The sequence below is a fragment of the Haliotis rubra genome, unplaced genomic scaffold, assembly GCF_003918875.1.
Source record: "Haliotis rubra isolate DU_JTF1 unplaced genomic scaffold, ASM391887v1 Scf638, whole genome shotgun sequence".
In the NCBI taxonomy this organism is placed as follows: Eukaryota; Metazoa; Mollusca; class Gastropoda; order Lepetellida; family Haliotidae; genus Haliotis; species Haliotis rubra.
Window position 1 is genome coordinate 1 of NW_025767344.1, and position 13,847 is coordinate 13,847.

The following is a 13,847-nucleotide window of genomic DNA, read 5'->3' on the forward strand; positions in this document are numbered from 1 at the left end:
ATTCTTGTAGATGTTTCACATTGACTCCCAAAATATTTTCAAAGTTTTATTTATGAAACTCTACTTACTTGCATAACTGATTACAAGCCAAACTGAAAATGTTCTGTGGGATTCTGAAATAAATTTACTTACTGGCTGTAGAATTTCTTAAGTTCTCCTATTGCATGTGTCAGTCTACCATAGTTGTCGTCATTTCAGAGAACACCTCTACAAACACATGCAGCTCATCACTGAGGGTGGTACTTCCTTCCCTTCCTTCGCAGTTCATCCTCCACGAACACACATGAAATTACTTTACACAATAAGAAATGGATACACCATAAATAGAAGCGATATTAATCACTAACTGCGCTGGCTATCTGACACAGATCATAGACATTAATAATCGTTCACTAAATATCGATTAGCTGCTCTGGAACTGAGTTCCCAGAGTCTGAGATGATAGATGAAGCCTTCATTTATGAAGTGAGTGAGTTTGGTTTCACGCTGGCTTTAGCAATATTCCAGCCATATCAATGAGGGAGACACCAGAAATGGGCTTCACACATTTTGCCCATGTGAGGAATCGAACCCAGGTCTTTGAAGCGTGACAATTAGACGCTTTAACCACTAGGCTACCCACAATCACCTCATTTATCAAGGATAAAGTTCATTTTTAAACAAGAGTCATCAGAAGATGACATATCCCCGACCCCACATCTTTGAAAGAACAAATCATCTGACAGTTACTTAAAAGTCCAGCTTTGATTTTACACTAAGTGCAAATCGTTTCCATGGAAATGATGAAAACATAAATGATAAAAATCTGCAAATAGCAAAAGGCACCACTTCAAGATCTGCCTCACATTGCTGCCAAGTTTTACTGAAAGATATTAAGAAGTTTTTGAAACAAAACCCACCCCTCCCTTTTGAGACTAAATCTAAATCGTTTCCATGGAAACCAGGAAAAATTAAAATGCCAAAAATCTGCAAATAGCAAAAGGCACCACTTAAGGTTCTGTTTAATATATCTACCAAGTTTTGTTGAAAAATCTTGAACGGTTCTAGAGTTATACTCCAGAAACGAAGCCCACCCTTCTTTAAGACTAAGTCCAAAACGTTTCCATGGAAATCGAGAAGAATAAAAATGACAATAATCTGTAAACGTTTTTTGAGTTATGCTCCGGAAACAAAATGATTACGGACGGACGGACTGACGACACGACGACTATATCCCATCGCATTACATGCCGGTGGGATAATAAAATTGTAAGCTCACATATTCATAACACCCAGATTAAGCAAAGAATTGAAAACTGTGGTAATTGTTTGACAATTGTAAGCTATCCAATATAACTATTTCTTATATATTTCTTAGGCTTACACAATCGGAAAAATATGATTTTTTAAATATATGAATGGTCACTTATTTACAGATAACAGCAGCTTTAAGAATATTACTGACTGACTGAGTTTGGTTTTACGCTTTAGCTTTTAGCAATATTCCAGCAACATCAATGGCCGGGGACACCAGAAATGGGCTTCTACACATTGTACCCATGTGGGATTCGAACCTGGGTCTTCCCGGTGACGAGCCCAGCAGCTTAAACCATTGGGCTACCCCCAATCCCTTTAAGCATATTAAGAAGAGACAACACCAAGACTTCTTTGATACGCACTAAAGCTCTGAAAATCAATACTAGGAGTAAATTTGCAGATGCAACAGATTTTATTGGAACAAGAACACAAAGTCATCAACATCCCCCGCAATGGCAAAATACTTTTCATGAATATGTCTACAAGTTATGATTATATCAAATATTTTGGTGTGTATATAGAAAAGCGGAAGGAGAGTATTGTAAGGTTATTAAAGTTCTGCTCAAGAAAGGAGCACTACCACCAGTTTCAGTCCAAGTCAAACCCTTGTTGGCATGGAAATGCAAAGATATTTTCTGAAATCCAAAACTACCAAAGGCACCAGTACACCACCAGACCAATCTATGTGCCAAGTTTGATGAAGAAATAGTGAACAGTTTTAGAGTTCTGCTCCGTAAGACCACTGCTCCCAATTCAGTCTAAGTGAAACTTGTTACCATGGAAACACCAAAGAAACTTTCATTCAGAAATCCCAAACTACCAAAAGTCACCAGTACACCACCAGATCCATGTATGTGCCAAGTTTGGTGAAGAAATATTGAACGGTTTTAGAGTTCCGCTCCGGAAAAGACAAATGTGCATGGACATTTTAATACCCCCCGCAAAACGCGTTACGCGTTAACAAGTTAGCAGATGGAGTGTGACAAATATAGGAGACTACAAGGACTGATAAAAACCCAAGCAGCACTATGACATTGTCTTGCTCTGTGACTGAATGCTGGAAGTGTGGACACACCCGACAACCAGAAGAACACTGGAGTCTGCGGAATGTACGACGGAAATATCCGCACACTGAGGCACAGTCATACGAACCTTTTCTCTCTAGTCCCCCTTATCACTGATAACAAAATCAAGTCTACATGAGCAAATCCATGTTAAGATACAAAACAAGACAAAGTAATCAATATCCCCTGCAATGGCAAAATACTCTTCATGATTATGTCTACGAGTAATGATGATGTCAAATGTTAAGGTGTGTATATAGAAAAGTGGAAGGAGAGTATTGAAAGGTTTTTAAAGTTCTGCTCCAGAAAGGAGCACTATCACCAATTTCAGTCTAAATCAAACTTGTTGCCATGGAAATGCCAAAAATATTTTATTAAGAATTCCAAAACTACCAAAAGGCACCAGTACACCACCAGACCCATCTATGTGCCAAATTTGGTGAAGAAATAGTGAATGGTTTTAGAGTTCTGCTCGGGAAGAGCACAACCACCAATTTCAGTCTAAAGTGAACTTGTTGCCATGGAAGCGTAAAAATATTTAATTCAGAATTCCAAACTACCAAAAGGCGCAGTACACCACCAGATGCAAGTTTGGTGAAGAAATGAAGCGGTTTTAAAAGTTCTGCTCGGAAAAGACAAATGTGCACAGGCGGAGTCCATTTTAATATAAAACTGGAGGTTTTATGGTCAAGTTCAAGCATGTGATCTAAAGCCGATCATATTACAGCAATGGACACCAGCCTCATGTGCAATAACTTTTAGATTTAGATGAATGTTTTTGTAAAACCATGTAATTTTGAACATTTTAACAAGAAATAACTTTTTACTTAAAATATTGAACTTTGTGGACATATCATGCTAGGTTGTGAGGTTTCAGTTTAGCTTTCGCCCGCACTCCAGCAATATTCCAGCTGTATGGTGGTGCTAGGTTGTGACCTGTGTCAAAAATGCTCCTGCATATATTACACATTAAACATTGTATCCATGTGTTGAGATCGAGACAACGAAAAGCTCTGAAATGCCACTTGATTTACATTACATAATTGCAGGGAAATGATTTCCACAAAACATCGTTATTTCACTATTTGACAATTTAGAGGTTGAACCACTGCCAAGCATGTGCTCGTAAATTGGATTGAATTGTTTTTTCAAAAACATTGCAGAAGATAGTTTATAATTTTAAACCTGTTGATAAATTATGCTGAACAGAAATCAAACATGCGTTTAAACTGAGTGAGTTTAGTTTCACGCTGCACTTTCGCAATGTTCCAACTATATGGTGGCAGTCTGTAAATAATCAAGTCTGGACCAGACAATCCAGTGATCAACAGCATGAGCATCGATCTAATTAATTAGGAACCAATGGTGTCCACAAGTCCAGCGAGCCTGACCAACCCGATCCCGTTAGTCACCTCTTACATGCATGGGTTACTGAAGATCAGTATTCTAATCCGGATCTTCACGGGTCTTATACTGTGAAAAGTGATAGATTGAATAAATGAATCATGTCAGGTAGGTTCCTGAATTCATATACCATTTGATGTGCCTACACTTTGGCCAGAAATCCAGTCTGCAGTATTGAATGGGTTAAATTCCATTTACTCTCAAACAAAATTACAAAACAAAGTTAAAGGAAATCCATACACAGAAATAAACCCCCACTTGTAATGCAATGACAAGTTACCTTGGCTTTGTCTCTCATGGATCCCTTTCCTAGGATGGACATCTTGGTACCTGTTTCCTCTTGGAGTCTCTTCAGGGAGCTTCCTTTGGGTCCCAACAATTTGCCAACAAAGTTGAACTGAAAGAAAAGATCACAACATCAATACATTCTTCAACATCAATACAATCAAAACAAACACCTAACATGTTTCACATGAGTACTTTTGTTTTTATAAAATCATTTGGTCACAGTCTGGGTTTTTTGGGTGGATAAATCAGCACAACAATGTTGGCTTCAGAGTGTATTACTTGAAACTCACCAGCTCAAGACAGGTGGGTGTTGTGGATGTAGTGAGTGAACCAGTATATAACTCATATGGAACTTAATAATTATTTGAAGAATAACTGAATGCATTATCTCCGAAACAGGACAGCAATGTGGATTAAACACATCCGTTTGCTGAGCAAAACCTCTTTCGTTTTTCTATCCCTTTTTATCGATTCCAAAAACAGTTCCTTGACTACAATCTACTTTTATTTTGCATATATTGACATTTGGCACATTCCATCCATTTGCTTCAGCCAATCCGGTACCGTATATTCAGAAGTAGGATATAATCAGAAATTGTGTTTAAAATGATTGGTTGAAATCATAATAGCCATGTGTCATACTGAAAATAGCAATGCAAATACAGAACCTCTTATGTGACAAATGAGATCAAACAAGTCAGCTTGTACTACAGTTATGGGTAACAATGTTTAGTTCCACCCAATGAGGTGTGTTAAGTCTTGCAGATATTGTAAATACTCAGATAATGACTTGGTTTTTAGGGTGTTGTTGTCTTTCACAAGTTTGTGTGATGTTTGTGTGTGTTGAACACTCTAATGTCAAGGACAAAAAACATCAGATAGTCAAAATAATGATGAATATAAATGATCAAGTTGTCCAAGTCCAATTTCTTTCCAAAGGTTATGATGAGAGACAAATATGTCCCGAAGTAAACCTATCTCTCACTTTGTCTGTTTCTGACTTTCCACACACATTGTATTGTTTGTTATACTGTACTCCTATAAAATCGACCCCTGGATTTTATGGTGAAGGGGTGAAAGTGAGCCTTTGAAAATTTAAGCCAGAGCGGACAATACTGGTATAAGGACTATTTGGGACAGAATGAATGACAATGACACTACTACTCACTCTGGGGTGTTCTTTCACTGGAATGCGCACTCTGACAGACATAGGCTGGGGGTTGTTTGGATGCACGTCAATCCATGAGACAACTCGCTCTTTGGCCTCTCCTTTCTCTATTCTGCTTATTTCTGTAAACACAAGACATCATAATATGAGATAAACCACATCAACCACATCATGCATGTTCACAATCATTGCAAAATTCTGGTGTTGCACTAATTCCAGGAGACTGAACTAAAGAGAAATAAAACATTTCCAGAAATCAAATTACTGTTACCCTGCAATTGGGCCATGGTAACAACTGACTGGCAGTCCTGAGTTAACCAATTGGAAAAGAATTACAAATAGCATTATAGTTTCAGTAGTGATAACATAAGGTATGTTAGCTGGAAAACGATACACTTATAGAAACCTGACCCAGACCAAACAACCTGCAAGCACCCTGTACTTTAACAAATACCAACTCGTTGGAAATATAGATGCCAGTGCAGTAAGTGCTTTATACACATACAAAGTGTCATAATACACCAGTTTGTGAGTCATGCTTTTGAAGCTAGCTAAATATGGACCACTGACACAGATAGCACTCATTCAATATAACACTGCCACCTTGTAAGTTGTAGTGTAACAAAGTAAGGTACTTCATTCACAATTTGATCAACTAAAATCAGGCAAAATAAAGTGAACTGGGTCTGCTGGCATCCAAATGTGTCCTGACAAAAACTACTTGTCAGAAGTATGAGACAAAACAAATTCTGTTTTGAACAAGATCTAGCTATGGTTGTAAGCATTTTTGGCAAGGCAAAATATTGGCATAAGTTGACAAATTCTTTAAGTTCCGTCTGTATAAAGTGGCAGACACTATTAAAACCTGGAAATTAACCAACTCTGTTCTAAAAGATTCAACTTGCACATCATTTAGTTCAAAATTGTTTGCTGAAGCCTAAAAATGTTGATCAAGTTAAAATTACACTATAAAGACTAGATTCTAAGTAGATTTTCAGGGATAGAAATACTTTTTTTTCTAAGTGTGCCTTTTGGGCACCAGACAAATATTTTAGATGTGCCTTTCAAAAATCAAGAATGCCCACATGTTTTTAGAATAAATAACAATGATGATCATTTGAAATTTATTGTTAAATAAAGAAATGGGTTTATGAGCACTCAAATATGTATGGTATTATTCAGTTTGGAAAAAAATAATGGTTTGGGGGATTAAATGACTAAATGTGAGCTGTGTCTCTAGAAAATTAGGTGTGTCAAAAGGGCATATAGAACATCTTTTATCCGTATCATTTCGATATTTACTGTGCCATGGCACACTAATATATGGTGTATTTCCAACCCTGATTTTGGTGCTATGAAAAACTACCCTTTGAAAAGCTGCTCCACGGACAAATCTTTCAAGCTGCATTTAGGAAAGGTCTGAATAGTTTAGTTGGTCAATTTACTAGAGATAGGTAATGGAGGTTCAAAGTACATCTCAATGTATTAGACCTTTTGAAACTTTACTTCAAAATGAAAATTAGAATATACTCAGAAGTAAAAATATATTTTGACATGTCTCAAATTACTTTTTCAAAACAGATCCTTGAGATAAACCTTCACATGATCATAGAAATGACCTGACATGGCAACATGCTGGAAGGAGCAAGTGTTACTGTTAACACACAGCATGAAAAGAAAATGATGGAGACTAACAAAGAAATCAATTTTTCAATTGGCTACAACCACTAGGTACTGAAGTGGTGGCAGCAGCTGCAGCACAGAAGAAAGCAATAACTGCTGAAGGTGCAGTCAAAAGGAGTGGACAGGTGAACATGCTGATTGCTGTATCCCCTCCCTCCTTTAGTAAAACTACTACCACTGCAGTGTTCACGAATAGCGTCTGACCCTTGGACAAATCCAGCAGATTTGCCAACGGTCTGATAGAACTGTACAACCCGCCGGCCCCGGTGCGACTGTATATTTCACAATGACTTTGACTGAAGTCGTTATATGTGACATGTGGCACTTGTTTGCTGTTAATAAATCTTATGTTTGTTAATAATTTCAATGCCAATTATAAGAAATGTTAAATCTGAAATGCGAGTTTAATTTTATTCTGTGGGTCCTGTGAATTTTCAATGGGTCAGACAGACATCTGAAACTTACAGGACCCAATGTCCTGTTACTTTTAAACACCATTCGTGAACACTGCCACTGAAAAGAAAACAGTTCCCTGTTGTCTAATGAAGGGGTGCGAGAGTGGCAAAGTACAAAGAAACATTGACAATTGTAGTGTCCATGACATCTGGCACCTGTCAATTTGCAAAATTAACTTCATCTATACAAATCATGGTGGGGCATTCTACAGGTGCTCAAAATATTTTAGTGGGGTTTAACGGGGCTTGCCCCTCCTACTATGGACAAGAAAGGGGATTTTGGGAGACATTTTTCTTTTCCTCCTTGCTGTCGATGTTATTCAACGCATGTACATATATCATATGCACTTACTCATTCATAAAAAACATGTGTTGGTGTTTGGTAAAGACCAAACATTGCCAAACACATGTTCATGGAGATGCCATTAAGCTGGTAGGCATTACACGCTCACTGTAGAAGAACATTACTCAATCATTGTTGATTAGCGCAAGTGCCTCCATTTTTGTCGTGGTGACCTTGAAAATAAGGTCAAGGTCACCCAAATCAAATAGTGTCTGTGTAACCCCCCAATGTAGGCTGCCACCAAAGTTGAAGACATTGGGTACCACGGTTCATGAGATATCGCGTTAACAAGAATCGGGACGTACGGACGGAGGCCGCTAAATATATAGTCCCCCGTTCCGCAGGGGACAATAAAAACTTCCTGCAGCATAAGATCCTTGATCTGAACTTTCTCTTATAGGCTGAAAAATTTATCTTAACACTATAGTTCCAAGACTGTGGCTAAGTTTATGAGATCCTGATGCATAAATGTACAATACTTTTTTGCTTTTCTCTGTATTGTGTAAAAAGGCTTCCTGGTAAATTAAAAAAATGTGGCCAGTGTACACTAGCAAACTATGTTCAGTTATTAAATTTTTTATTATGTATGGATACATTTTAGATACCTATGTATGGATGTGCTTTGTATCAAAGTCTTTGTGGCTTCTGATATCCTAGGTTTTAGATTTTGAGTAAGTACCATTTCACTACATGATAAAGGTAGCATGTTCATCTGACCCTCAAAGCAATATCTGGCAAGATATCAGACCTCAGAGATCCCAGTATCAATAAAACGACTAGCTGTAAAAACCTTGGAGTCAACTTTGTGTGCAGACTCCTTCAGTGTTGTCACAAGCCCTAGTGTACAGTACACAACCCTGTGCACTTGAAAGAACCCACGAATCTGTTGGTATATGACCAGATGGTGGCCACATGAATATGTGCAAACACCTAGTTGCAGGTACCGCAACGTGCAGTAAACTTGGACAAAGTACTGTGACTATGTGTCCCAGTCCACCCAGCTGCGAATAGGTACCTCATAAGGATGGGAAAGCCACACTAACTCGGTGCACCTAGTGGCTGCAAGAGTTGTATGATCCCCAGGCAGTTGAGATTGATAACACGCATGACGTTGAGATTGACATCCAGTCATCGAGGGAAAAAACAAAGCGCCTTTGAGCAGCTTAGCTGGATATCGGCGGTATACAAATGTTAGCATGTATGTAGCTACTGACTTGTATACCACCGACTTAACTGATGACATAAATTATGTCTGTGGTAAACTTGATGGTGAACACCGATATGTTGCACCTCAAGTACATTGATTTTACCCAGGGAGCTGCTGTAGCAGTGTACTGTTTGTAGTTGATACTGACCACAAATGTGTAAGATCAAAAGTGGAGAAATGGTTTTCTTTTTCCTTTACTTTTGTCCAGTTGATTTTAGTCATTTAAAACATTTTGCAATCTGTATAGTGTCTATGGCCCAAGATTTTCAAATGTTTAGAATTCACTTTGATACTTTGTTTCTAAAGAAAAGTGATATATTTGTTATCTAGTTACATGTTGCCTGTTCATTAATAGACACTTTGCAAAACGTGTTCGACCCCTAAAATACATAAATTTACAGGTGCCCCCACTTTTTACTTTGTATTTGCTGTTTCAAAATATTTTTCCTAAATGTAAGTTTTGAAAGGATTGATTAACTAGCAACTGATTACCATGTATTTTCATAAAAGAAACTGCTATTTACAATTTATTTGCCATGACAAAGAAAAACAGTGCACTTTGCAATGTTGTGTCCAAATAAATAGAGCACATATCCTTGTTTTTATAAATACACTGCCTATTACACATTTAACAAAAGTGCAACAAAAATATGACGCCTAATTGCTACTACACAAACGCACGTTTTTATCTTTATTTTGAAACAAAACAGGCCGTTTTCTCTTGACCCTCATGAAATCGTAGACGTTTTGTTGAGGTGCCTCTTTATTCTGCAGCCTAATCGGCGTATGCCTTTCTTACACAATGTATTTTCATAATATATTCCAACACTGGAAAAGAAACAAGATATTTTCTTGTAAATATTGGCCTTGGGCTGGGAGTACTGGTTAAATGCAATTGAAACAGCGCCTGGATATCAAAGATTTCACTTTTTCTGAACAATGGGGAAGGGACAACATGGCCGAGCACATGTCGGCGCACCTCAGCCAAATTTTACTGGTTATCTTACCTGATTGAAGCAAGCGCCCTGCATGTGAATTTGGATTTGTTTGGCGGGACTCAAGCCGAAGTTCTTCAAGATAAGTAGTGTTGTCCTGCCCATCCCCAATCCTCATCTTAGAATCGTTGTTCGACATTTTCTGTAAAATTAACGCTACTTTTCTGTCCTTACTTGAACAAACCGGCTTCTTTCCTGACAGCGACTGAGCTCTTATCCCGCGGTACTTCCGATATAGTTCGTGACCAAATAGGTCGCACTTACGCATTCACTCGCTGCAACATGCAAAAAAAATTGCAAACTTTCCGTTTACAACTAAATGATTCAGCAAATAAGCATATTTATGCAGCGATCATATAAGTAATCCTTTTTTATTCTGTGGAGAAAATGTTATTTGCAATTTTGCGTATGAATACAATACAACTAAGGGGCCACCTGCCTGGAAAATCGAATTTCAAGAACGATAACTCCGCTGCGCCTCGGCTTACAAATTGAGAATGTATCGATTCGGTGTTGGATAATATCGTTTCGCACCAGCTTATCTCAAATATGCTTTCATTTTACCTGACAGTTGTTTTTCATTCTGAAATGTACATTATGCATCCCTTTAACCAGCCAGTGTAAATATCATTTCCCTTACAGTACAAAATAACTTTATTTTGGAGAACATATACTGCAGTATTGCATGGGACAGCTGTATACCTGTTCTGGGAACCTATACTTGAATCTGGAGGTTTCTGACTATGCACGTTTGTAAGAATCTGCGACGCCTAAGACATACATTGTATCCCGTACTTGGCATGCATGAACGGCAATGATCTTATTTTGTGAACCACAGCCTCTTTTCAATAACAGAATATAGATAAATAACATGTCTGGATGTTAAGAGTGTTATGATGAAAATGGCCATTTCATTAAAGACGTATGCCCGCTGTGGTGTGTGTGTGCGTGCGTGCGTGCGTGTTTCTTGCCTCAAAAGGTAACTTCATTTCAACGATTTGATTAAAGTGGTCTTACACTCTCAGGGGACAATCATACGACTCTCATAACACAGCCACAAACAAAGCACACACCACTAATACTGTAAAATGTTTGCTGAAGATAAATTCAAAAGTTGTAAATCAATTCGATCTCTCCAAATGCTGATATTATCAAATGAGACGGGACGTTATGATAAAGGTTCATTATGGATTTTCTGAAGGAAATATCCTAGAAATTTCTACACAAATGCAGGCGATTCTGGAATCAGCCCATTGCAGCTCTCCACAGATCTTTCTGTCTAAGTCTAGTATGGCTGCCCGTCACTGAATATCACATGTTCAATGGATTACACTTGGGAAGGTGTTACACAATAAATAGCACAGCCACAGAACAAATGTACCGAACACTTCATGTTTGTTTGTTGTTTTACGCCGCATTCAGCTATATTCCAGTAAATAATCGAATCTGGACCAGACAATCCAGTGATCAATAGCATGAGTATCGATCTTCCCAATTGATACGATTACAAGCGTCAACCAAGTCAAGGAACTTGACCACGGTCAACACGTATATAGTCTGTTTGATTGGCATTTTAGAAGTTGATAAATTAATCAGAACAGTAGCTACTTTGTGGATAACAACCTGTAATACATCTTGCTTGACAGCGGTATAAGAATCTACACCGAAACTTCGCATCATAATGTAATAAAGAAGTTGTTATCCATAAAGTATCATACCTTTCTTATGTGAGTGAGTGAGTTGGGGTTTACGCCGATTTGAGCAATATTCCAGCAATATCACGGCGGGGGACGCCAGAAATGGGCTTCACACATTGTACCCATGTGGGGAACCGAACCCGGGCCTTCCGCGTGACGAGCGAACGCTATAACCATCAGGCTACCCCACCGCCCCCTTTCTAATGTACGTTTATATAGATAGTAAGTTTAAAGTATATCAATCGTTGCATGGAATGGATCCTCGGGTTCTGAATAATGCATTAGGTACAGTAATGGATGAATCACTTCAGCTAACATCTGGTAATCCAATTGTATTTATTTATGCATTGCTTTGCTTTTAACTGAACAATCTGTTGTTTCTCAAAACACTTGAAACTGTGGCAGATACGAGAAGCACTTTTATGTAAGTAATGCACACTGTTCAATTTACGTTTAAGGCATTCAGAGATCTTCTTAAGAACAATTTGTAGTATAATAAGGTATATACTGCTGTATTATGAATGTGTTCGTCTATAACTGACGAAGTTGTGACCAGTTGGTAGCTGTGTTTTGTTAGTGTGTTGGATATATTATATAACTGACGAAGCTGTGACCACATGGTAGCTGTGTTTTGTTAGTGTGTTGGATATATTATATAACTGACGAAGCTGTGACCACATGGTAGCTGTGTTTTGTTAGTGTGTTGGATATATTATATAACTGACGAAGTTGTGACCACATGGTAGGTGTGTTTTGTTAGTGTGTTGGATATATTATATAGTTGACGAAGTTGTGACCACATGGTAGTTGTGTTTTGTTAGTGTGTTGGATATATTATATAACTGACGAAGCTGTGACCACATGGTAGCTGTGTTTTGTTAGTGTGTTGGATATATTATATAACTGACGAAGCTGTGACCACATGGTAGCTGTGTTTTGTTAGTGTGTTGGATATATGATATAACTGACGAGGCTGCGACCACATGGTAGCTGTGTTTTGTTAGTGAGTTGTATATATGATATAACAGACGAAGCAGTGACCACATGGTAGCTGTGTTTTGTTAGTGTGTTGGATATATGATATAACTGACGAAGTTGTGACCACATGGTAGCTGTGTTTTGTTAGTGTGTTGGATATATTATATAACAGACGAAGCTGTGACCACATGGTAGCTGTGTTTTGTAAGTGTGTTGGATATATTATATAACTGACGAAGTTGTGACCACATGGTAGGTGTGTTTTGTTAGTGTGTTGGATATATTATATAGTTGACGAAGTTGTGACCACATGGTAGTTGTGTTTTGTTAGTGTGTTGGATATATGATATAACTGACGAAGCTGTGACCACATGGTAGCTGTGTTTTGTTAGTGTGTTGGATATATTATATAACAGACGAAGCTGTGACCACATGGTAGCTGTGTTTTGTTAGTGTGTTGGATATATGATATAACAGACGAAGCTGTGACCACATGGTAGCTGTGTTTTGTTAGTGTGTTGGATATATGATATAACTGACGAAGTTGTGACCACATGGTAGCTGTGTTTTGTTAGTGTGTTGTATATATTATATAACAGACGAAGCTGTGACCACATGGTAGCCGTGTTTTGTTAGTGTGTTGGATATATTATATAACAGACGAAGCTGTGACCACATGGTAGCTGTGTTTTGTTAGTGTGTTGGATATATTATATAACAGACGAAGCTGTGACCACATGGTAGCTGTGTTTTGTTAGTGTGTTGGATATATATTTTATAACAGACGAAACTGTGACCACTTGGTAGCTGTGTTTTGTTAGTGTGTTGGATAAATTATATAACAGACGAAGCTGTGACCACATGGTAGCTGTGTTTTGTTAGTGTGTTGGATATATGATATAACAGACGAAGCTGTGACCACATAGTAGCTGTGTTTTGTTAGTGTGTTGGATATATGATATAACTGACGAAGTTGTGACCACATGGTAGCTGTGTTTTGTTAGTTTGTTGGATATATGATATAACTGACGAAGCTGTGACCACATGGTAGCTGTGTTTTGTTAGTGTGTTAGATATATTATATAACAGACGAAGCTGTGACCACATGGTAGCTGTGTTTTGTTAGTTTGTTGGATATATGATATAACAGACGAAGCTGTGACCACATGGTAGCTGTGTTTTGTTAGTGTGTTGGATATATGATATAACTGACGAAGCTGTGACCACATGGTAGCTGTGTTTTGTTAGTGTGTTGGATATATTATATAA

The 13,847-nt window shown here is 38.0% G+C and overlaps 1 protein-coding gene across 1 annotated transcript; it reads right to left on the bottom strand.

Annotated features, from left to right (window-relative positions):
* Positions 1-4,022: 4,022 nt before the first annotated feature.
* LOC124256763 (KH domain-containing, RNA-binding, signal transduction-associated protein 3-like) lies at positions 4,023-10,127 on the bottom strand (the record flags this gene model as incomplete). The annotated part of the gene is made up of 3 exons (XM_046690725.1): positions 9,916-10,127; positions 5,221-5,342; positions 4,023-4,161 (listed from the first exon to the last, which is right to left on the bottom strand). Coding segments are annotated over exons 1-3 (388 nt in total), but the record flags the coding sequence as incomplete, so codon positions are not given.
* Positions 10,128-13,847: the final 3,720 nt, after the last annotated feature.